The sequence below is a fragment of the Rhamphochromis sp. 'chilingali' genome (assembly GCF_963969265.1).
Source record: "Rhamphochromis sp. 'chilingali' genome assembly, chromosome: 4".
Taxonomy (NCBI): domain Eukaryota; kingdom Metazoa; phylum Chordata; class Actinopteri; order Cichliformes; family Cichlidae; genus Rhamphochromis; species Rhamphochromis sp. 'chilingali'.
Window position 1 is genome coordinate 25,239,886 of NC_137948.1, and position 26,526 is coordinate 25,266,411.

Below are 26,526 nucleotides of genomic sequence, written 5' to 3' on the forward strand. Positions count from 1 at the left end.
TTCCAGTGAAGTCACATCTTACTGTAAAAGTGAAGCCACCTTTTTTTTTTTTTTGAAGCTACAGCAAGTCACAGCATGGGTCACGGGTAATGCGCTGACTTGTAATTTTCTCACAAACACCACCGACATACAAACATATATTGCTCGCTCACTTAAATAGATCACTATAAAGGTCACTGTGGGCAGACACGAGTCCTTTATTGACTCCATAGTCGATGGAGTGCTTAGGCCACAACCTTTCTTGACCCCTGTCATGGGTAATGACTGCTGCAAGGAGGTATGGGTAATATGCACTAAAGAGTGGGAAGCAGCCTTTTTTTCATACCTATAGGCTAATAACTGCCAAAGCATGGGTTCAGCTAAGCTAGGGTAGGTCGAAACACTGTGATTAAACATACCGTAAACATAACAATTTGTGAAACTCTTGGGATCTCCTGCCCTACTCTGTTTACTTTAGAAAGTTTTTTATTCATTTAATTTTTTGGGGTTTTTTTTGAGAACGTTCACACCAAAAATAGCACAACATGTAAAAAGGTGAGCTGTGTTCGTGCGGTTGTGTTAAAGGGACAGTTTACACAAAAACCAAGTTTGGGTATTTTTCTTCTGCCCTGGAGCGCTTTTTGGTTTGAATTGACCAGCTCTGGAGAACATCAGCTGCAGAGATGGCTGCCTTTCTCTCGATTATAAAGGAAATAAATGACCCTCGCTTTGAGGTGACCAGAGCACCAAAAAGAAAAAAAGACATCTGAAAAAGTCAGAAGCAGTGTGTCTTCCCAGAAATCATGACCCACTTATTGAAAAATACACACAGGAGGATGAGTTTTATCTAGGTACCATTTTTTTTCTTTCTGCTAAAGCTCGTAAGATGGGTGGACTTAAAAGGGGAAAACTTTAAAAGTCATAAGACAAAAATACCATCAGCATTGACATAGAAAAGCTTGCATATATTGAACAGCACACTGGCTGAAGTTACACTGGAATAAAAGTTAAAAGAGTCTGAGATAAAGCAATGCCAATCCAGTGGTCTCCTAGAAATTTATAAAACTTTTTGACATATTTTCTGTCCAAATACGGCCTTACTAGAAAACTATTTTGGGCTCTGAGATGCTGATCTCCATAAATACAAACAGGATTTTTTTTTATTAATGATAATTAATTCCCTGTATGAATTCCTCTTACTTCTGTGCTGTTGTTTGCAAGTGAAATCAGTTGAAAATTAGCCACTGCCGTTCGTCCTCGGGACAGCCAGAGGTGGCAAAGGTACTTTCAGGCTCAGGTTTGACACAGTGGCTAAGTCTTCTCTCTATGGGTTTTCTGGCCATTCTTTCATCCCATCTTCTCTAATGCTAACAGACGGTCATTACCATCTCTTTCATAGTAGAGGTCCCAGCTGTGTTCAGGGGTCTAATACCCGTCAGCCTCTGTCCCAGTCTCCCCCTCCTTCCCTCCTCCATCAATCCCTAACATAGCACAGCCTCAGCACAGTCTGGAGGTGCATCTGAATAAAACCCACAGGAGAGAGAGACAGAGAGAGAGAGAGAGAGAGAGAGAGAGAGAGAGAGAGAGAGAGAGAGAGAGAGAGCTAATACCAAATCTCAAATGACCCAACCAAACAAAAGTCTATCAGAAGCCAGCTCAGCAAACACAACTGCCATACTGATGAGCGGAGAGTAGCACAAACAGGGAAGGTGGCAAGGACAGAAGGCTGAAAGCTTCGTTTATGCAGCTCTCCAGAGGAAACGTGTGACTCATTAGCAGCAGTGGATTGAAGGCAGCGCTCATCTTATCCAAATATCTCAATCCATTTTTTTAATCCTTGTCTTTAAGCGTTGATCAGAGCTGTAAATGGTTATTATTTGATAATGTATTTGATATTCTTGTACCTGCTAACAAAGTGTGAATAGCAAAGATTTCATTTCCTCCTACCTGTAAAAATGTCACATATGCATTAAAACTACAGATTGTACACAAGATACAGGAGATGTGTTTGGGAGTTTTTAAATTAGCTTGTAGTCATGTGTGGTGCATTTTTCTAAAAGGAAACTTTTTTTGTTGTTGTTGCCATTATTTGTCTACACACACACAGAGTCACACAAATGGAAAGAGAATTAACAGAACTGTCGGTGAACTGTAGCGGTAGGTGCCACGCAGAAAGACACAAGCCAGAGAAAAACCGAGAGACAATTTCGCCAGTGCCTCACTCGCACGAAGGACATAATAGCGCTGAAAGCAAAACGACTCAATGAAACAGGAAAAGTGTATTTCTTGGAATCCACTTACACTCAAATTACAGTGACATTCTTGGCAGAGCTTTCTGCGCAGGGGTAACAAAATGTACTGCAGCAAAAAGAACATTAGGGACACTTATCAGAGCTACGACACACACACAAAAAAAACTATTAACATGCAAAAAAGCCAAAATCAAATAAACCAAAGAAAAGACAAAATAAGGGGCCTATTTTCTTGGCAACATTGCGCTCCAGCTTCTTGTGCTTTTCTTCTTTCTTTTTTTTCCCTCTCCCCCTCCTGCCCTTCGTCACTAGGTTAAGTTACAGACATGAGGTGAAGGAATGAGGGAGGCAATGTGGTAACACACTGTACCATGAGGAGCAAGATGCTGGCTCTCCCAGACATGGTGTGCACCAAGCGAGAACCCTTCTGTGGCCCCACATAGGCAAACACACACAAAGAAACACACACGATACTTGGGTAGTATATGTAGTGCACATATACAGAACAATCCACGAGCATACAAGCAAATGATATGATTGCATTCTCCTGAGGATAGATACGTGCACGCGTGCGCTCTCTGGTTAACTTCCTTCCTTCCTTCCTCCCTCCCTTGTCGGCTCCACATGTGTCCTGTCATATCTCCTTCAGACCATAATTGTCCCAACTTATGGTGTTTCTTCCTTCAAGCCACAGTTTAGGGGAAGTGAAATCCTTCTAAGTGACTGTCACAATGCATCAGCCTCACTCCCCCCCACCCCCATCTCTCTTCTTCAGTCCCCTGGCTGTCTTCTTGCATCCCCGCTCACTATCCTTCACTTTAAGTGTTTTTTTCTTACTGAGATGCTACACTGGCATTTTCACTTTGTCGCTCTCTGTCACTCTGTCTGCTTTTTTCTTTTCTTTTTGTGCAGTCACCCTCCCGTCACACGTCAGGTCTTACCCCTGTGTCTTTCCCTGAAATCCCCACCCCCCCCGTTTGACTTGAACGGAGAGCTTTAGTCACAACATCACGCTGCCATTACGCCCTCCCTGTGACTCACCTCTTTGCATAATCCTTGTTCCCCTGGATTGCATGAACCGAGGTACTTCCCATTTCCTTTGAAGGGACAAGTGACTCCTTGACATGCTATTGCACACAAAAACATGTGGCACAGAGACGAGCCAAGGGCGACAAAGGTCGTGACCCAGTGCAGCGAGGCATGTATCACTTCTGCTCTGCCTCTAACTGTGTTGCTCACTCCCCTGTCACCCAGCAGAGAAGACACACAAACACACTGTATTCACATAATCAACGGCTGGCCTTTCCTATCAACCAGACATACTTCTCATTCCATGTTGTTTTTGTTTTTTTGCAGACCACTGTATTAGTATCATTCTTATTTGTGTTATGGTATATCGATAAATCTGGCATTTGTTGCTTCAGTTCACCAATTAACAGTTTGGTCTGTAAAATCAGAAAAACAAAAAACTGTTTAAAACCCAGAGACGTTCAGTTTGATGTCATATAAGACTGCCAAAACACAACATATGAAAGGAGGAGCCAACAAGTTGTCAGTGTAGCCATTTAAACTTCCAAAACCAACAATTGGCTAAATTACTCAAACTTTTTATAAGGATTAAAGGATTAGATTAACATGTCAACATGCAAACTAGCTAGTGAGGTTTGTGCTTGCTTTTTGTGCCACAGTGAGGTGCACATGTGTTTGCACCAGTGTGTACTGTATGTGTGCTTAGGTGCTTTCTACTCTTAGGTGTTTTTCTGGCACATTATTGAGTATTTTATTGATACTATGAGCAGACCAGTCGCCCATCAACCTTTCATCGGCCAGTCATGCGCAGTGAGGGAACGGACTTGTGGCGGGGGATCTGGCATAGATGGATACTTGGCAGGGGAGGAGGGGTAGATGGGTGGTCACTCACTCATCACTTGGATACAGTCCGACTCTTAGTGTGCGTGTGTGTTTGTGTGTGAAATCACAAGAAGGTCAGTCACTGGTCACCAGATGTTAACTGTTGGGCTGAATTACAGAAAACTAGAAAGTGGGGGGACAGTCTCCGGTTACTCCGCTCACTCACTTTCTCTCTCATGCACTTGCACTCAATACAACAAACCATGAGAGTGATGGGTGATAATGGAGCAGACACTAACAAATCTGCACCTCTTGGCTAGGGACTCGGCCTCAGAAAGCAGACAGCCTGTCCCACTCGTAAGCCCAAGTATAACACAGCACTCCACATTCAGCAGACAGAGAGACCAGTGACCCTTACTGTACACCGCTCGGTTTCCAGAAGCACTCATTTGTTGTCGAATGACATTCACACCGGTGGAATTCGCTGCGGTTACCCTGTGGATGTATAAGCCATTGCCTCGCTCCACAGGAGCGGGGTGAGTTTTAAATACAGCGAGCTGCTCAGAACCTTGTCACTGTGTGTGGCCTTACAATGTGCAGGCTACTGCTGCTCTGGATATTAACTCTTCTGTATGTCTGGCTATTAAATACCAATCCCCAACCACACACATACCACTTCCCCTTTAAGTCTCAAACTCAGGGACACAACAGTTTTGGCTAGCGAGCATAGTGTGGGCCACGAGAAGGAGAGAAAAACCAACTGTTCTCTTTAGGTGAGACCTTCCAGCTGGAGAGAGGACTCGAGGAAAAAGCCAGGACAACCGAGGGAGCAAAGTTTGGAGCACTTGTGTCTGTGCAGTAAAAGAGTGTGTGAATGTCTTTCACACGGGGAGAGGAGTCAAGAATGTGGAAACAGAGCAGAAAAGGAGGGAAAATCAGCGTTTGAGTAAGGCGAGAGAAGTAACAAGGATGGTGTAAAAGAGGGGGGGAAAAGGGTAAAATTGTCAAATCAAAAAAAGGAAAGAAAATAGAAGAAAGACCAGCAACTGGACTGATCCTGCTAATTCAGCACTTTAACAAATCAATGCCACTTGAGGAGAACAATCCGCACCCTGAGCTCAGCTAGACGCATCAGTGAAACTGGAGGCGTGTTTGTGTGTGTCTGTGCGCCTGGAGGGTTGATGATGGTGGTGTGAGGTCGTCCACAATAGTCCACATTAAGGTCCAGTAATGTGTTAATTTATAACTCTATCACCCCAGACGCCTGCATTATCCATCTATGTCACACGCTAGGCCTACTGTATCTATCATCCGGAGGGGGAAATGACCAGTCCAGAGAGATTAAGTCACCGGTCGCACAATTTCTTCTTTTCCCCCCGCTTCTTTCTTTTCCCTTTAGCCTTATCTATTGCATTCCTCTGCACCCCCTTCATCTGGTACTTAGTTCCCCAGGTCAGGGTGATCAATTAGGGCTTGACAGACTTCTCAACCCCCGTCTCACTGGAGCTCCAGAAGCCCTGCCGATGTCCATGTCTACCCAAAGACAGAGCACTTACACTTGGCTTTAACACCCTACCCCTCCCCTGGCCCTGGAGGCTTGTACGGTGGCTGTTTGAATATCAGTGATCAGAGCCCGAATTACATTTCACCATAACCTCTGTGAACTCAGAACTTGTTATCACTTACGGGAGATTGAAAAAACAGATTGTAATAATAAATTTGCGTGTGGCTGCGCGTGAGCAGAGAGCATAAAAATTGGCCCCATTTGAAAAGACCCTTGACGCATATAAGTCATTGACACATAACCCAGTCCGTCATAACACTACTAGAGCTGTAATTTTACAGGTTTCCACCACCGGGTCTGGGCAATAATGTTGATATTTCCATAAAATATTATGTAGTGGGAAAGTATACTTTTTCCCCTATGATGGAATGCATTACATTTGTCACAACATGCAAACAACATACTGTATTTCTTCAGTAAACATAGCAAAGTGTGTATGTATAGGTGTGTGTGTATGTTTGTCAGTTTGCATTTGTGCCGGTGGTTCACATTCTCTATGTCAGTAGCAGCAGGCACTAATAACATACAGGGGTAAATGATCAATACTCGCCCTCTCTATTCAATTTCACAAGATCACTGCTATCACCGGACACACACAAACTCCGGCGCACATGTAAATGCACCGAGACGAATGTAAAACAAAGAGCCTTTCACTAACAAATGTAGCCAGAGGGCTGGCTAAAACAGGAGAATTGGCTTTGTTGTGAATGCAAGCAGAGCATTAATATTTATTTTCTTAGAAATGCTCCCCTCTGTCTTGGGAGGACGGTAGTGAACATGAGAGGCAAAAAGAGGCTTTTGGTGAAGGGGGAGTGATAGGAAAGACAAGCTGGCAATTACACCTTTAAAGAGTGCAACAGTCATCACTAGAGAAGAAAGGGAATCTGGCCATTAAGACTAAGTGGATGTCTATTAGATCATGGAGGTATGGAGGTGGGCATTTACCATCAGTCCAACTCAGAGACAACCTTGTCTACCCCTGGATCACGCCAAAGGCAGCGAGTCTAGAGCAAAGCCAACACGTTGGCATCATTTAAAGTTTTTCATAAAGTTAAAATGCGTTCCGTTTTCTTAAATAATCAGCTGGCTAAACTTTCGGAAATTCGCCCGCTCTCTTTTTAAAACTATTTATTCCAAGAATGTTTTCCAGAGACATCACCTCTGCGCATTGAAGGCAATTAAAAAACTATCAAAGTCACCACCCAGTCCTATGAGATCAAACCAACCCTCTGCCCTCTTTCTACTTCTCTCTCTGTCCCCTTCACCCCCCCGCCCCCTCGTTCCCTAGTGTAAACCCCCCCCCCCCCCCCCATTCTTATCACTGCGGTACAGTTAATCCTCCTCCTCTCCTCCTCCTTCCATCGCAGAGTCCCTCAGGGGGTACGCGGGAGGCTAAAAGGCGGGAGCACATTTGCCACTTGCCTGCGACACATAATACGGAGCAGGCAATCAACTTTGGCTTGACATGTATTTGCTCATCTCTGGGACACACACACACACACAACACCTAGTCCCACCCTCCACCCCCCCACAACAAGGACTGCTGGGAAATTGAGGGGTGAGGGTGGGGGGATGGTTTGAGGGAGGGTTGGGGGGGTAAGACTAAATTAACACTTGACATTCAATACGGTCAGGTCCTTAATTGGCCAGGGCCTTCCTGAGAAGGCAATTTTCTATTCCCTAAACTGCCCCCGCACTGCGCCATGTGCCAGTGTCATCTGTATATGTATGCCTGCGAGTGTGTGTGTGTGTCTGTGTGTGTGTGTGTGAGAGAGAGGAACAGCGAAATTGTATCTGTGTGTAAGTATGTGCCAGAGAGGAAAACTAAGTGTATGCATATATCTGTGTGTGGCTGTGTGTTTGAGCCCGGGCCCCTGTCCTGAGAGAGGCCCTCTCCGGTCCCTTCCCTCTCTCTAATGAGGCTGGATGAATTAGCGCTACGTGACATGATTTGAACAGCGGTGGCTGCCCCCCAACACCCCCCTCCTCCCTTCCTCGCCCTCCCTCCTCTCCTCATCTTTGTCCTTCTCTCCTTCTCATCCCCTTGCTCTTTTTTTTCCTTAAAGCAGTGACAGGCATCTGGTGGCCAAAAGAATGCCAGGAGCAACCCCGCGGCTCTCGCCTTTATGCATGCTGCCACCGCTTTATACCACTCACCCACACACACACACCACACGCACAGATGCGCGCACAAACACATACAGAGAAACCTATGTAATCTACACAGAATGAAACACTTTCGCCTTCCTCACCAGTCCTTTTCCACTCACTCGCACACACGCAGTCTCCCTTGCACTTCCCTGCGGATTCAGTTACAGTTGATGTTATTACAGCTTTCAACCTGAGAGGTATTAGGCTTCCTTTAACAGATCTGACAGCATTTACAACACAGGCAAGTCGACGCCTCTAATCGCCTCTGTGACTTCAGCCTATTACCAATTGATCTCAAAGAGAGCCTCCTCCTCACCTTCTGACTGATGCACAAGCTGTCGGCTCCTTTTCTTTTCCTTTGTCATAAAGCACTATCTTCGCCGCCGCATCCTGTAAACTCCACTGCTCTTTAAATAGTGTCATTTCTAATGACATTTTGTATTATTTACGCTCATTGATCAGGCAGAAAGGATCACCTTTGCCCTAATGGGATTTTAGCAATGGACAAGATGGTGAATTTATGATGAAAAACAGCGGTAAATCTAGGTGATAAATCCTTTTCGGCCACCCTTTACAAATCTAAACTGATCAACAAGCTGTGAGGTAATGGCCTGAATAAAAGAAACAAAAGCTGCAGATTTTTTTTTCCTTTGGATTTGGCGGAAACATATCAAATAGATTAAATGCCATAAAATATTAAATGCTAGTCAGAGTCACACACATCATGCAGCAGACAAAGCTCTAACAAAGCACTTATCGCTAAGAGTGTTTCCCGACAAAGGAAGAGGCAGCTCAGGCCATTTACAGAGAAAACATCAGCACCAAGAAAGCAAGCGTATATATATATATATATATGTGTGTGTGTGTGTGTGTGTGTGTGTTTGTGGGGCCGCTTGTGTGCCTGCCAGTGCACAAGTAAACAACGGAGATACATCTTCCACTTTTAACACACACAAAAACTGCGTTTTCCTTACAAGAATTCTCACTCCATCCAGCTGTTTGCTTTAGTCGCACAACAAATATCCAGAAAGTGTGACGCCAGAGGTCATTCATGGTGGCTCGCCACCACTGGGTTGACCAATTGATGTCAATCACGGTAGGCAAATTAGATCATTTGTGACTTAACTGACATTACAGACACTGCTGCTCAATATGTGATCACGTTCAGTCATTTTCTGTTGTGAGTGTGTGTGGCGGGGGTGTGGGGTTGTTGGGGGAAGGGGGGGATGTCACACTTAAATGAACAGGTATGCTCAGTGACAACACACAATGCTTCTTCTATCTAGCCCACACACACACACACACACACACACACACACACACACACACACACACACACACACACACACACATACATACACGCACGCACGCACACAGCAGTATTTCACTGCACGGGCGCATACACACACACAACACGTACTCACAAAAACAAAAAGCCACCCAGAGTCTCAGCTTGCCAGAAAAAAACACAAGCTGTGGGATGCCAATGCAGCTGCATTTAACAGTGGCCATTAAATGTTATTAATCCAACAGCGCAAACATCTTTACAAAGTCAGCAGAGAGCACAAACAAACGCTTACACATGTTGCTTTAACACTTTGCTCACAAGGAAAAAGAAGGCGAGAGGGAAAAAAGTAGCTAACGGGTTTAGACTCGAGTTTAGAGGCTTTTTATTCAGTGGGTTAAAATGACAGCATTGTTAAGAAGCAATTTACACAATCTGCACAAAGAAAATCACTGTACTTTATATCTGTGTGTATATGCGTGCATGTGTAATACGTGCGCACTATGTACATTGGCTACAAGCCTACCACAGCCTGTACCACTAGCCTCCCTTCTCCAGAACCTCCCTAAAAAATCCTCCCTGGGCTTCGAGCAATCAAACCTCCATGGTAAGTTGGAGACAGAACAGAACGGAGCGGGGAGATAGATGGAGAATAAAACATTGGAGCACAAGAGAGGAGGAAAAAAAGGAAGAAAGAAATGAAATGAAACAGAAAATAGTGAAAGGGGGGGGGGGGGAGCCTCCTCCACCTCCACCGTTCACAGACACGGTTCCATGTATTCATTAAAAGATGAAACATATTTATTCTTGCCTGAGTGCAGCTCTCTTCACCTCACATGTGAATTGTGGACATGAAATCTGTGTTACCTTTTGGAAAAACCATTTTCTTTGAACAACAACTTTGGTAATTTGCCAACACACAGCACTGTACAGTAGGCCTGCACGCACACACACACACCCATACACACAGTATATGTCAGATTAGCAGAAGAAAGAGACAGAGTCAAGTGCGAGACCTGAACAAAATTACCATCATTATCCATAACCATAAATAAGCCTGATGATGATGGTTTTAACAATAATAATAGCAATTCACTCTGAGTGCTTTTTCAAATAACAGTGACAGCATTAGCTACATCGCCAACAGAAAAATGAAAGGCTCGGTGCCTTGAGAGCTCTTCTTCTTTGCCACTGCTGATGGGGCAAATTGGCAGGCAGAGCGAATAGACAGGGGTCCTTAAAGACGGATGTAAAAATAGTAGGCTTTCGATTTGCCCGCTGCGTTGGCGCAACTCCAAGGAAAACAAAATAACAGGAGTTGAGGAATAACAGGAAAAGGGAGAAGCCATGGTGAAAGTATGCCCAAGTTCCTGTCACTTAGCACAGGTCACACCTAATGTCACCTTCCTCTGGATACAGAACAATGTCTCTACCATATGGCCACGTCTTAAAATACCACAGGCAAAATAAATGGATTTCTGATGGTCCACCCCGCTGGTGGCTCGGGTCACCTGTGGCAGCGCCGTCCCTTTCCCGGCTCTCGACGCCACAGCAACCCCTGGTAATACCACTCGCACAAACACACACTTACAAGAACTACACTTCAAGCCTTTTATAGCTGCCTGGATCCCGGTGACAGCTGCTGCATTCCTGCCGTGTCAGTGTGTGTGTGTGTGCTGCTGCCCTGGCCCTGTATTCATGTCCCCCTCATTAGCCAGTGGTGGGGTGGTGACATCCTGAGCGACTAGCCCTTCAAACACACACATTTCCTCTTCACACCGGCGACTTCACCGTACTGCAGGAAACTGCCCAAAGACAAATAACTCACAGCCGTGTTTTGAAAGACACGTGGAAAATGAAAGAAGGAAAAACACAGTAAAAAGACGGGTGTTCCACTGCTTACGCGGACATCAGCAGATAAAAAAAAAAAACAGCATAAAGCGTTTCAATGCAATCTACATGACAACAGTTGTATTTAAAAATACATAACACTGTAAACCATTTTCCCAGTGCCGTAAGAAACTAATCACACACACACACCCCACACACATGTGCTGCTGAGTATAGCTCACATTTTGAATAACCACGCTGATTTATTCCAAATGAATAAAACCTACGTAAATCTTTCTGGCCTGAAATACTTCATGAATTTCCTCAGTGCTACGCGGTGTTGACATCTTCTACTCAGATTACTGGTATTTTGTTGATTGACTTTGTCAAAAAAAGCGACTCGCAATAAATAAAGAACAACAGAAGGAAATGGAATACTGTATTTCTTTGATTTTACATGCCCACACAAGAGTAAGAGAGGTCCCTGGGAAAGACTCAGCTCCAGTAGATTTTACCACTCATCCCACTGATAAAGCCAGAGCATATGGCTGTGCATTTCTATCGCTCCTCACCCATAAAATGCACCCTATGCTTCCATATGATACAGACCCCCCCATTCACCATGGTGGTGAGGCACCTGTCTCCTCAGGACAAACAGGAAACAGCTGACATGGAGCCTGTGAGTGATGCTCACATGATGCTTATTGATCGTTGTTTGCCCCAGGTCTTGCACACAGAGTCAGGGTCAGTGCTTACCCATAACGCTGGGCCTGCAGGGCATTATTGCACAGCTATAGAGGTTCCTGCCTGACCTGAGATACACGAGATCAGGGTGCCGTATTTTATTTTTGAAAGGACAGCATATAAATGAATTGAAAATTAAAATCTATCATACGGATTTTAAGATGGTGAGTGAAAGAAAGGAGAATATATGTGCACGCGTGAAGAGTCAGTCAACTGTCCAAGAAATAGAGTGGAAAATGGTGGAATTAAAAGCGTGGCTATTGATGTTACCCACTAGACAAGCAGTATGTAAAACAGAAATTTAAAAAGCTGGCATAGTTATCGTATGTATACATGTACCTTCAGACATACTGGGCGATGCACTTTCTGAGAGAAAAAGATTTTGAAACGCCAGTTGGAACTAGTTTAAAGTAAAAATGTTGTGGACGTCATATCTCCCTGGTTGGCACTTGGGTAAATATAGTGGGGACCGCAGCATGAATGGAACCTTGTGCATCCTCCCACCTCATCAAACCAGATGGGCTCTTACTAGAGCACGCATACAGCAAATATACTAGTAGCCGTGCCCACCTTCCTGCTCGGTCTTACTCTCGTATTGCTCTCCTGCAGAAATAACGCCGCCTTTACAAAACGCATCATCATACACACAAAGACTGCGTTGGATGCCAGCTCGCTCAAAAATCACAGCGTCCATTCTCAGCTCTGCCTATGTTATCTGGATGTTCTTAACTGGTGCGCAGCAGTAATACGTGAATTAGGCAGTATAAGAGGACAAGTTTAGATCGAGGGATAAGCGCTTTATCAGGGTCATCTATTCTGTTGAAGCTTTGAAGCTTTTCCAGTCAGGTTACCAGACCAAAACACTGATTAAAAAGGCATAACCAAGAAAACACTGTGCTTCTTCTGTCCTTGTGTCTTATGATGAGTCGTAATCCTGCACGGTATATAAAGTGAACACGCTCAAAATGTTCCCCAGTTACACAGATTTAGTCTCAGGAGCCTTTTGTGCAAAGACAGTAGCTGCATAAAAACCATCTGATTTCGTCTTTGAGCATTCGATCTGCTGCTGGTGAAGAGTTTCAAGTGAGAAAGACAGTGGCGAAGAAGACACAGAGCAGAAAGTGTGAAGGTAGGGGAAGAGGAAGAGGGCTGAAAAAGCGAGGGCAGAAGAAGAAGCTGTGAAAGACAAAGACGTAAAAGTAGAAGAAGAAAAAGAAAAAGTAGTAATGGGGGAAGTGGTGCGTGTCTTTTCTGCAAATCTCCTCTTTCACCTCTGCTCTCCTCCAGCTCTCCAGCCAGGGCCAGCCAAGAGACACTTCACCTCGCACCCGCACACACATGGAGCCCGATCCAATACACAGAGACGCACACACACACACACACACACACAGGGAGGATACACACACACTCTCACATCCTTAGTAACACGCTTACACTCACACAACTGGCATATGAGTGCTTAGCCACCCACTCAGAAAAATAAATGGCAAACCCACAGACACCAACTCTTTAGCGCACACATAAACGTCACGCACACACACACACACACACACACACACACACACACACACACACACACACACACAGACACACACTTGACACCAGATACATGTATGTATAGACATCCATATGCTCCGTGTGCAACGACCCATCAAAGACAGACATGGAAATAATAACAGCGAGTGTAACCACACACATGCGCACACGTTCACCGATTGTGGGTAATTCTACACATATGCATCAAATCACTGCCTCCAAGTCCAACACAACAGTAAGAAGCAATGCATATGCACCACATATGCAACATACAACACGACTTTACCCCACCGTGTAAAACAACGGTTGCCTCCAGCCTCCCTACACACACACACGCACACACACTGCTATAAATCTATCATTGTGTTAATAGGCAGATTAGCGTCTACTCTGAACTGCGCTGAAGAGGATAATATCTACCTAATTTCTTCAGTCAGACAAAACAAAGCAGAGCATGTTTTTCCACAAATATGTCCATCATCATGCTCTGAGCGCTAACAGAATTCACTTCCAACCGTTTGGCATAAACAGACAGCGCTGGGCTGGCTGCACAACGCTTTAACGAAATATATGGAACAAGGGAAAATCAACCAACAGGACTGTGATGTTGATCCAAGCGAAATAAATAAATAAATAAACATGACAAAAAGAGGAAAAGGAAGAGAAATGGAAAGAAAAATTGTAATATTAGAGGAAATAAAGTCAGGCTTTCAAATCTTTGAGAGGATGTTTGGAGACAAGAAGCCAGCAGATTTGTAAGAATTAAAAAAGACATATAAATATATATATATTAGTTATAAATTTAATTTACTGACATTAAATTAAAGTAATTTCCATATCCTAAAATTGTAAATGCTACAGTGAAAGAATAAAATGCTGCAAATCTGAGTGAGTGTTTGTTTAAAATATTATTTTAAATCCTAAGAAAAAAATTGCCACAAAAAGCTATATAAGATATAAAATTTCTGTTATTATTTCTATTGTTTTAACGCTGATTATTATTGGTATTTGAATTAATTTTTTGGTGTTTTTGTGTTATCTAGTTTTAAATGATATGTCTGTGTTATCCACCCCTGCTGTGTCCATAGGTGGATAAAAAGAGTCTCGGTGTGAGATGAAGCAGGCAGCACTGAGAGCAGACAGAAGTCAGGCAAGCTGTAATGCCACTGTACCTCTTCCAGATCTCGGCCCATAGTCGACCTGTCGCACTTCAAAGGAAGCCGCGTTACAGCACCCTTGCAAAAAGAAAAGGAAGAGGCTATTTTAGAGATGGTTTTAAACTGGAGATATACACTGATTTTTCCCCCCACCCCTTTTGAGGTCTGCACCGAGCCTGGGTGGCTCCATCAGATCCTCAGGTGGAGATGAAGGCACATTTTTACAAGCTTCTCTAATCCTTGACTTGTTCCCACGTTCCTCCGACTTGAAGCGGAGAAGACAATAAAAAAGGGGGGGGAAAGGAGAGAGAGAAACGCGGCCTCCGGCTGCTGTATTGTGGAGGAAACATCCCTGATGAGCCAATTAGACTCGTAGTATCACTTAACTCTGGAGTTTTTAACTTGCAGAGGGTCGATATTCATAGCCACGCATGTACAGCAGCGGGTCAATTAAGGCTCCAAATATTATCACTCCGTAATGCCTGGAATTAATTACACTCGCGACTAATGTTTGTATTTTTTCCGCCATAAAAGCAATTAGGAGAGTTCCCTTCTCGCAGTGTTTTGTAAAATGTGCACTGATTTTTTTTAACACGAGGAAGCTGAGAAAATAGGTCGTATTTATTGAATCCATTTCATTGATTTCATTTAAATTGCATGCTGTTTATGCCCTTTCCTGTTGACACTTGCGTGGATTATAGAGGATGTAAATCTCCTGCTGTGTGGCTTAGAAAAAAAAGAGTTTGCTCAAAGATTAAAAACCTACTAAGGCCTTTTATGAAAGGTGTAAATTTGTTCGACTGCACAAATGCCTCAATATCCAACGCTGTTAATTTCGTTTGCTTTAGAAAAATCACGCAACGATTTAAAAATAAATAAATAAATAAATAAAGAAGAAGAAGAGAAAAGAAAAAGGAAAAAAATACCATTGTATCAATATGCAATCTCACACTCCACATTTAATAAAACATAAGGAAAAATATTTAATTCACCTGTATTTTTCATTTGTTTCTTCAATCCAAACAGCATCGCCTGTGGCCAAATATTTTTAAAAGAAAATGACTCGTGTCTTGAAAAACATCCAAGTGAATATGAAATAAATACATTCATTAATTGCCAATAAAAATCTATGAAAAACGATTAAAATTCGGCAGCAATACAGGCATTATTTATTAAATTCAAAGTGGTTTTTAAATATTTTCTTTAGGTTTAAGCAATTTTCTCCACGCCATATAAGACACGTGCTGCTTTTTTATGATGAAAAAAATGAAACTAGTGATTCGGAATTTGGATGCAACAGAAAAAAATAAATGTCTGTGCTTCACTTTCTTTGCACTCTTCAGTCACGGATGCTTGTCCACGAGCTAATCAAACACCTGCTGCAAACCGCAGGTTATTTACGTAATTAACAGGATGGCTTTAAAATAGGAAAATCACTGCCTTCCTATCACAAGAGACATTTCCTACGTTTCGACAGTGCTTCTTTGTGTGTGTTTGATTTACAAGGAATTCCAAAAGGTATTGCCAAATGGGTTTTGTTGTTGTTGTTATGTTTTGTTTTTGTTATTTTGGAGATGTCCCTGCATCTCATCACAGCCGCTTCTCCAAAACGCACTGCGCACAAATCTTTTTTTTATGTCTCTATCGATCAGATGGAGATGTGATGTAACTAAACTTTTATAAAATCCTGCATCTATCTGTCACCTGGTTGATCTTTACGGGAGATGGGGGGTATTTTTTTTTTTTAACACAAGCCCATAACGCATTTCTCTCCAACACCCCAGGGTGCGCCAGGCTCGGCAAACACAAAGTCATTATCGGTTAGATTCCAATAAGGCGAGTCTGTCAAGGAACAGGCTTCCTTCGGAGAATTTATGTCATGCCTACTAAACATGAGAAGATGTCTTCTAAGTAGTGCGAGGAAGGATAAATAACAGCGAGTCCCACAGCTGATTATATTGAAACAACGGTGCGCATTTGTAAAAAGGATTGGGGACGCAAACGTGGGGTCCCAGCAGATGCTGAGCGCAAGGGCCCATCCACCTGCTCGTACCGGGAGAGGAGAAGAGAAGCGGTTCGCTGACCCCTGCAACCCATCCACTAATTCGTGTATCAATAGTTTGCATGATCGTTACTTTAGGAAGATTTTGAGGGGGTGGGGAAGATAAAACGCGATAAGCACGAAAGGTGTGAGGATGTAAAGGGAAACACTATTGATTTACGTATCTAATAAATTTGAGGGCTTTAAAGATCAACCTGACTAAAACAAAAAAAAGGTGGAGGTTGTTTTTCTCCTAAAACTATTTCGTGGAAAGCTGCTTTAACAAAATGTGTCTTTACTAAAAGTTACACCGGGATTCTTGTTCTTTTTTAAAAAAAAAAAAAAAAATCCCAAAACATCGTTTTCATCTTCACGATTCGACCTCTGGGGGTTAAACAAAACAAAAACAAAACGGACTCCAAGTGCCGTCAAGGTGACAGAATATGTTTCTCATCACTTACAGCACGGAGCCGCGGCGAAGCTGTTGCGCAAGAGCCGCTATGGCCCTAGTGCGTAACAGCGTGTGCATGGTACGGAGAGTCTGCAGGTCCCGCTATGATTAACTGCAACCTAACAACCATCCTCTATCTTTACTGTCTTCCCCTCACGCGGACGTGTGCGCGAACGGACGCACACAAGCACACGCGCGCGCGCACACACACGCGCGCACATACACTTGCTCGGAGCTGGACATTCCTATCCCCCCTCTCCGTACCTGATATTTATCCAACGAAACCACTTCATCCCTGTCATGTTTCTAACTTTAGAGACGACATTAAAAACCTAAAAAATAAAAAAAAAGGCTACAGAACGAAGAGGAACACCAGCGACAGCAGCAGAGGAATGTCGGGAGGAAATCTTCGACTGTCCTCAGCCGCTGCGGGCTCTCTGTTATCATCACTACTTTTCCTGGCCAGCCAGGATTCATTCACGGCTCCTTTGCTGTTCCGTAGCCGCGCGAGGGGCTTCCTGCTTCGGCCACACGAAGTCAATTAGCCGGTCCCAGAGGGGTGCCCCTTCCCGAGTCTTTATCGGCGCTGGGGTTACCAAAACACGCCTATAGCTTGCTTTTTAAAACTCCTCTCCGCTCTCACACCAATTACTGAGACAGAAGGCATGTGTGTAACAAGAGGCAAGGAATCATGTCGCAAGCTGTGCAAATTTTATATTAACATGTTTTTGCAAATACATAAAATGTGCTATTTTTTGCCCTTTTTTAAAAAATAAAAGAAAATGACAAATGCATTGAATAAATTTTGAAAAAGTGACAGATGACAGAGAGAGAGGGAAAATGCATGAATTGAAATACTTTACAGCAGGTTTGTGTAAAAGAGCAACACAAAAAGCATGAAATCAATGTTCCAAAAAGAAAAGGGAAAGTTACAAAAAATCTGCTGCAAAATTGACTCTTAACTTAAAATATCACAAACAAGACACCACGAAACCACTGGTTCCCCCCACCACCTCCACCCACCCACCCCAACATGAACTTACACATACACCTACACATGCAGACGTACACCAACACTTTCTTGGATCAGGAACCAGTAAATACTGTGAGAGTAAACACAAATCAGGAGAAGGAAAATGAACATTTGGCCTTAAAGATGGAAAAGAAAGAAGGAAGACAGGAGGAGGCAGAGATGGAGAAGATGGAGGGGTGAGGCTGAGCGACGTACCTGCTGGGACATTCTGTAGAGGAGGTTGCTGTCAGTGCTCTGTTGCTGCCATGTCCCCATGAAGCCCGGCTGCTCAGCACTAGGCGGTCTGGTGCTGAACTGCATGGAGCTTGCGCCTGCTCCCTCAGCGCTGCTGCTAACGATGCTTACGCCACCCAGACCACTTCTGCTGCTGGTGGTGCTGCTGCTACTACTACTGTGGCTACTTGAGATGATGCTCGTGCAAATGCCAGCTGTGTCCGTGGGTCCGTTAGCCTTAGCTGGAGGTGGCCTGGGCGACTCTGGGTCTCTGCTGGGCTCTGGTGGGACCGTGTCACACTCACTGCCTCTCACATCCAACTCTGCCTCCTTGGACTTAGACAGAGAGAGGGAGAGACAGAGAGGGAGGGCAGCAGCGATGTGGGAGTGTGAAGGAGGAGAGAAGAAAAAGAAGTCAGTGAAGGTGGGTTCTTTTGGGGTTATGTTGCCTTTTAAAAAAATCTAGCTTGGTTCCTGCTTGCTGAGGAGGATAACAGCAAGAGGCAAGATGAGGAAGTAGATGTATGTGTGCGTGTGTATGTGTGTGAGGTTTCTTGGCAGCTCCGGTGGCAGAGCAGTGAATGTGGAGTTAATTCTGGTGAAGGGAGAGAGAAGAGGGCTTGTGGTGAATTTCCTCGGGGGCCTCGTCTTGGACAGGGGAAGATGAGCGGAGCACTGGAGGTGAAGAGGGACGAGGAAAAGGATGGAGGTGAGGAGGGAGGTTGATGAGAAGGTGAGCAAGAATGGAGTAAAACAAAAAAAAAGGAGGGGATTATGGGAATTAAGGCGAGGGGGTGCATGTTGTTGCCTTTGGCCTGACTTTTTTTTTCTTTTCTTTTTTTACTTTTTGCTGTAATCCATCTGTCAGTCATTTTGTACTTGGACACGGAGTGAACAGAAACACACACTTGGATGCAAACATACACAGTGGAACGCATGTTTACCTGCATGCACACACATGGACACACTCACGTAATATTTGAAGAAGAAAAAAAAAGAAAAGTAGGAAAGTAAAAGTTAAGCAACCTGGGAAGTGCCACCACCAGACTCAGCAGTGAATATCCACACAGAAATACAATCAGAAATAAATTCAAGCTTGAGAAGGCAACAAATAGTGTGCTGTAAGTACAACAGAGATATATCTTACACTCTAGACTTTAAAAAAAAAAACACATACAGCAAAAAAAATTGTGAAATTTAAAAATACTGTTTCACTGTTTTCCCAAAAATTTGTCAAACAACCAAAAAAACATATTTAAAGTCCAGTTAAAAAAAAAAAAGTCCCATAAACGTCCATGAAAGCAAACAGCCGAGCCAATAAAAAGCTTGAATTTATCTTACCATCAATTCTGTGTCTGTCCCAGCAAAGTGAAGATGAGGTGTGGGAGTGAGCCACCAGCAATCCAGCTCTCCTTGCCTCCCGCTCCTCTCTCTCTCTCTCTCCTTTTCTCTCTCCCTTAGCCTCTCTCTCTCTCTGTGTCTCTGTGAATGTGTCCCTCTCTCAACGTCTGTGCTGCCGACTGTCCTCTCTCTTTCCCTCTCCTCTTGCCTCTCTCTCTCTCTCTGACTCCTCTGTACTCCGCCGCAGCCACGGAGGAACTGAACTGAGCGCCTGAGCGTGTGTGTGTGTGTGTGTGTGTGTGTGCGAGAGCGAGCCAGTGAGAGAGACGGTGGCTCGCTGAGTGTGTGTGCGAGACTGAGAGAGAGAGAGAGAGAGTGTGTGTGTGTGTCAGGCCAGTGCAGCTCAACTGAGTCAACTCCGCCGCTCCACTGTGAGATGCTCAGTGACATCGTGCTGCACACTTCGACACACTTGCACGCAGACACACACACACACACACATCCCTCCTCTGCTAGACGCAGATAGGTGGGGGCAAGCTCCCTCACAGATCGGGAGGAGGGGAGCGTTTGTCTCCCCCCGCCTTATTACCATTTGCGCTGCGAGCGGCCAGCACGTCTCAGAGCAACTTAGTTCTCCTGTGGGACCGTCCTGCCACACACGCATATGAACGCACACAGACCCCCCCCACACACACACACACACAGCTATACACAGTGCTAAGCAAAGGAGCTGAGTTGTTGCCTTCCATGTGAAAAAAGAGCCACTTCTGTTTGGTGTTTTCAAGTTTCTTTGTTTCAGGAAAGAAAAATCAGGTTTGTATTCTGCAAAAAAACTGTTTTTTTTTATCACAGCTGATCAACATTTTTTGGTGTTCTTTTCGTTAGATAATTATAAATATATCTTTCTCTCTATATATATTTTTTTTTTTAAAACAAGCAAAGATGCCAGCCTTGATACATCTTTTAAAACTCTCGTGCCTTTGTTTGATTTTCACCGACTCTAATCAAAGACTAATGGAACGCAGGCAATCTGCCACCAGCATGCACACGAACACACATGCTCACAGGCACCTCCTCTCTCTCCCCTCTCCTCCTCCTCCTCCTCCTCCTCCTCCGCGGAGGCTCTCAGATTTTAATTAAGAAAAAAATGAGGAAGAGGTTCCATTTTAGCCAAATTGGTCCCCACAGCAGCAAAGGTAAGGGGAATAAAATGAGGGATGGAGGAGTAAAGGGAGGCAGACACAGAGAAAAAGACACACAGGAGGATAAGACAAAAAAAGAGGGAAAAGATCTATGCTTCCTTTGACACAGCATAGGACACATCTCAAACAATGAAGACACCCATCTCCCTCCCTCCTTCCTTCTCCTTTCCTTTCCCCTTTTTTTTTTAAACTTTAAATCTCCCATCTTGTCTTCTCCACCCCGTCTTTTCGCCCCACTATCATTAGAGAAATGACAGACCAGGTGCCTCAGTCCGCAGCGAGAGGGAGATGTCACAGTGATCTTTTTCATTGCCGAGGAACAAAAGAGAAAGGGACACGGACAGAACTTCTCTCCTCAGCTACATTAAATGGCTTGTGATATATAAAGTCACTTCAAATTTTGTGGTAAATTGCGGCAGACAGCTTCTTGGTTGTCTGTTAAAAGCCTTTTGTACTATGTACTAATGGTGGTACACCGTTAACCTTTGCTGAGATTATCACACCGGTCATTACTGTTATGTACAGGTGATTTCTGCCAGCAGAGAGAAAAGTGTGCAGTGTGTGTCTCGCCACTTTGAAAATGTGCAATTGTGTCTTTTGTCTCAAGCTCAATTTACATCTTCGCTCCTTTCTTGCTGCCTGCCTACATCTTCATCCTCTGCTTTTTTGTCTCTTGTAATTTTTCCCCCCTCCACCTCTAAATACCTTCCGCTGCTCCCTTCCTTTTCAATTCTTTTCTTCATTCATCTTTTTGCATGCTGGCCCATGCCTTGTCAGTAGCCACGAGAAGCATTGTTGTAAAAGGCATAATGTGTCACCTCTTGTCCATGTACCGCCAGCTCTGCTCTTAACAACTTATTGAAAAGGTAATGCACGAGGCTTAGGCTAATTATATTAAGTGACAATTTAGCCGCCAAGGTTCCTTTTTGCTTTCCAGTTTTTTTCTCTTCCTCTCTCCTTCTGCTCCCTCCACCCCTCCACCCCATTCTCCTGTAAATGTGCTAGTCTGTGGGTTTTTCGAGTGGCACTCAGTGTTTCAAGTCAAGCTGGTGGCTCAGCTTCTGACCTGGCTGGTTAATGGCTGTTATTTGTGAGAGGGAGGAGTGGACTCTGCAGATATTGCTCACTCTTCCTCCACATTTCTTTCCCCTCTTTTTACCCCCCTACCCCGTCCACCTTGCTTCTGCCGATAGTAAATGGTCATGATGACAGCGGAAACAAAGAAAAAAAACACAGAAAGAGAGAGAGAGAGACAGAAGTAAAAATACAGAGATGAAGAAATTTTGAAGGGGGGGCTGGAAAGAGGAGGCAAGAGGAAATAGAAAGATGAAAAATCTGTGAAAGCAGGAAAAGGGTGGGAAAAAAGGGGATACTGGAGATCCTCAGGCTCCTTTATTAAAACTATTATTGTGCAGGACTTGCGAATTCCCCCCGGGGCAGGGGTCCATGTCGAAGCCCATATAATTAACTAGAGGCTCAGCTACGGATCAATTACCAGACAAGCAAGTGATAGCTGAATCAATGGAAGATCATCAGGCTCGTTATCAGTGTTGCAACTCATTAGAGGAAAAGTGAGGTAGAGAAAGAGGCAGAGTAAAAAAGAGGGGGTGGGGGGTAGGGGGGGGCAAGAAGGGAGAAGGGGGTGCCTGGGTGAGGCAGGAGGAGAGGGCAGAATTGTTGGCAGTGTGTTATCCCAGAAGCTGATGGGTGTGTGTGTGTGTGTGTGTGCTGTACTAGTGTGTGATGGGCTGCTTTTCCTCATTAGCTGCCACCGACTGGTGACAGGTGGGAGTCCTGTACCATGAGCGAAGCCTGCTCTGTAGCAACAGTCACTGAGGCTTGCACGGATCAATACTGGCGTGCACATGAGGCTAAAGCTCTGCCACAGCATTCTTACTCCCCAGGTACTCACAACCTCAGTCTCGGGTACAATTTTGCAATTTGAGCAGTCAGAAGGGAGGTGTCAACAATGAAGAGTCGCAGAACAAAGGAGCAACAACTATAACCAGAAATTCAAAGCAACGCCAGAGTTAATAACCTCTTTTAACAGCAAAGTGACATCTACGTATGAAGACGTTAGTTTGAACTCTTGTAGGGTTGTGCTCAAAAGTGATTTAAAAAAAAAAATGCAATCAATTTTTTAAAGTAGGGCAAAAATGAAAAAAGTACTATTAATATGCGTTGTTTCTATTTTGCATTCACCTAAGTAGAGTTGAAGTATAATGAAATGCGCTATATAAATAAACCTCCATTGCCATCTGAACTTTGAGGATTCAGTCATTTGTGGTGATGTCACATTTGCACACTGCTTTGCATGCGTTGCTTGATTTATGTTTTAATTCTGATTTTCCTCTTTCATTTGATGTTTAGAAATTGGTGCCTTTAGAGATAAATGACTGAATCCTCAAAGTTCAGATGGCAATCGGGAAACAATATAAATCTGTGACCTAAACATCTGCCAGTAACTACCGGGGATTGTGCTGATATCGTTTCAAACAACACAAACGTGTTTTCTCATGATTTGTGTTACTTTTTTCTATATTTATCAATATTATATTACATCATCTCATTAATTCTTTTACTGTTCACTTATTTTTGGCTTGTATTCTATTATTTCCATTCTGATTATATTTCAGTCTTTGTTAAAGAAAAACATATAGAGCACGTCGGGTAAAAGAGTCCAATAAGAGTGCAGAAAGTGAGATTTAAAACATTCTTGGACTCTTTGTACTTTAACTATGGCACCATCCATCACTAAGTCCACACTATTATGCCCATCAAACCTCTTAGCACTGCCTGTTTGTTTCCCAAGCACTGACATCTAATGGGTCAAATAGCCCAGAAATTGGGTGCGACAGCACTGAGTTGTTAGACCAGTCTCAAGAGAACCAATTCCCCTTACTATGCTCTTGAGAGGCAAAGTATCCAGCTTTTTATTTTCTGTGCAAAGTGAGAAAACCTGTTGAAGCAAACAACAAAGAGTACAAAACAAATACAGGGAGTCATCAAAGAGTCATAATTACGATGCTTTGCTGCTGTATTATTTTTCTGTTTTGTGTTGCTTTTTTTTTTCTTTTCACGACAGAAAATCACAACAACAAAGACCAGCTCGCACAAAAACTAGGCCAGAAAGGGAGAGGACAACAAGTGGAAGGTGGAACGACATAATTTGTGCAGCGGCGGCGATCATGTGCCACAGAAACAAATGATCTCCACCAGCAGAAGGAGCTTGATGAGCACCCTCTCTTTGCCGAGCAGGATGCTGGCTGGTGAAACACTGATTCTTTTCAGGTTGTCACATGAAAGTCACATCTAGAGTTCATCCTATCAGCTGTTCAGTCATTCCCAACTTGTTTTCTCTGCTCGTATAAAGCTTTCCTATCATCTTACATTCTTGTTCGAATAATTAAAGGTAAACAAAGCTAAACAATAACATTCACGGCGAAAGAGTCGTGGAAAGTGACCAAAAAAAGGGTCAAAAAACCAAAACGTGAGTGCAGCTTTTCAGCAGTACACTAAAGACGTAAGCAGGAGCACATGGCTAAGGGCTGGTACTGTCAGTGACCTGATTTATGATCACAGTGCATGTGACAACGAGCGGCGTGTCGATTAGATGGCGCAGGGATAGAACTGTCACTGTTCTGCTACCACTACAGGGCCACAAGACATCATATGACACCAACAGGAACAGCCCTCCACTTGTGATAGCGTTAGAGACAGACAGAGAGAAAGATGGAGAGAAAGGCAGATGAGGGCACCAAAAGGTCTGAGAGAGAATAAAGAGAGCCACATGATTGCCCGTGTCACTGATCACTGCAATCTGGGCTCCACTTATAAGTGCACCTTTGTGAGCGAAACAGTATAACAAGATGAGTCTAACGAGTGTTCTGAGTTATTTACAATTTTCAGCTGTATTTGTGGTAATATAGAAAGGCAGAAGGTTAATTGCTAAGAGCATCATTTGCTAATGCCTGTTTAGCAATTTGTGATCTAATGACATGTTATGCATAACAGCGCTCCACATCCTAGTTTTTTTTCTTCAAAGGGCAGGCTCCACTATCCAGGTCGGGAGATAAAACTACAATTTTATCAGCATCAGCATGGACGCACACACACACACACACACACACACACACACACACACACACACACACACACACACACACACACACATATACATATACAGTGCTCATTCACATGTTCACCTCGATCCCAGCAGGCACCAGACCACTATCCTTCCTTCTCACCAAATCTCTGAACAACTTTCACATGACGACACATAAACACACACACATGCAGAAATTCACTTAAGCTCTCTATATCTGAAAATCTCAATTCAAACATGCGTGGTGTTTATATTCTTTATATTAGTGGGTCTGCAACTAGTCACTGCTTTTATCATCAGTTAATCTGACTGGTGCTTTCCTGATTCGTGATATGATACAGTTTTCGTAGTGCAACAAATAGACAAAAGTGGAGCCCTGCAGCGTGCATGCTGTTGATTTAATAATTTGGCAGCGATTAACAATTCAAAATATTGAGAAAATAAAGAAAAAAACAATCAAAAAATTAAATATTACTTAGAGCCAACAGTCTGAAAGCCCAGTGATATTTACTGAGATACTTAAGAAACTAGCTAACTAGCTAATCACAGTAAACAGACTGGTGGATTTCCAGCATCTTCTTTTTCAAAACCTCTTTAAACTCTGTGTAAAGATGCATTTCAAAACAAATCATACAAGCTAGAAATTAAGTGTTTTAAGATGCTGTAAAAACTGAAACATTTCAGCAATTTTCTCTAGCTCAGTATCAATTAGTTCTGCAGCTTGCAGTTTGCTAGCTAGCAAATAACTCACACGATGACATAAAAAAAACAGGGAGATGGGATTATCTCCAGCATCAGCTACATTCACCAGCTGTTAATGGAAAAGGCTATATAACAACTTTAGTGGGAGAAAAAAAATGACTTAACTCTTTAAGTTGTATAATGATTCACAGATGTCATTGTTATGGATTGTAGGATTTATAACAACTAATTAGAGTCACTAAAGTGGCCCTACCAATGGTTTCTGGTGCTGGTGCCAACTTATCTGACAAATACTATGGCTTGTTGGAATGTTTCTATAAGGAACAAGATTTAAACTTAAATTCAACAAAATTTAGCATGACTCCAAATGCACAAATCTCTGCTTTGTCCAGTGTGATTAAGGTGGCAGGAATTAAGAGGTTGCGTTGTTCTGCGACTCGGGAAGGGAGTAAAAATATCAAAGCTGCAGCAGAAAATACTCCACACTCACACTTGGATAATTCTCTTCTAATCATCAGTAGCTCTTCTCCTCCTCCACCCTCATTTACTTCTCTTATGTTTCCCTCCTTTACAACTCTCTCCTCACCTCATCAGACAGGCCTCTGCCTCACCCCTCCGCCGCCTTCATCCCTTCAGTCCTGTCCTCTCTCACTGACCCGTGCTCCCCCCCAGTCACAGGGCGTTGTGTCTCTACCTGCCAGGCTCCCTGACAGCCCCACGTCCCCCCTCACCCCTGAGAGGAGACCGCCTGCCCATCCGGAACGCTGCCGTGGCAACTCTGCCCCCCGCCACCCCCACCTCACCGTCCAACCCAATATCCACCGAACCCAGTGGTGAGAGTTTGACAAAGTCCTTCTCGACAGTGTCTTCCTTCTCTGAACCTCCTCCACACTTTTCCCCACCTCTCATTATTCTGTTTTTACCCTTCCTCTCAGTCTTATAACCCTCAGATTTTCTCCCTTCCTGACCTCACTAATGTGTCTTTACCTGTTTTAACTTTCTGCTCCCTTTTACACTCACTGATTAGCTTCTCTCCCTTTTTTTCTAAAGGCTAAAAAGATATAAGTAGTTGTTACACTGCGACCCTTT

The 26,526-nt window shown here is 43.7% G+C and overlaps 1 protein-coding gene across 6 annotated transcripts in view; it reads right to left on the reverse strand.

Annotated features, from left to right (window-relative positions):
- The window catches only part of bnc2 (basonuclin zinc finger protein 2), a 179,000-nt gene that overhangs the window by 71,650 nt on the left and 80,824 nt on the right, over positions 1–26,526 (reverse strand). The window contains exons 1-3 of one of the 6 annotated variants that reach the window (XM_080880691.1): positions 19,429–20,035; positions 18,070–18,423; positions 14,365–14,427 (exon numbers count right to left, since the gene is read on the reverse strand). The exons of 1 other annotated variant lie outside the window; for it this stretch is intronic. In XM_080880691.1, coding sequence (XP_080736817.1) covers positions 14,365–14,427; positions 18,070–18,423; positions 19,429–19,878 — 867 coding nt within the window. In that variant the 5' untranslated portion in view covers positions 19,879–20,035. Of the gene's footprint in view, positions 1–14,364; positions 14,428–18,069; positions 18,424–19,428; positions 20,036–26,526 lie in introns of those variants that run through there. 4 more of the 6 variants (XM_080880694.1, XM_080880693.1, XM_080880692.1 and 1 more) reach the window with 4 other exon arrangements.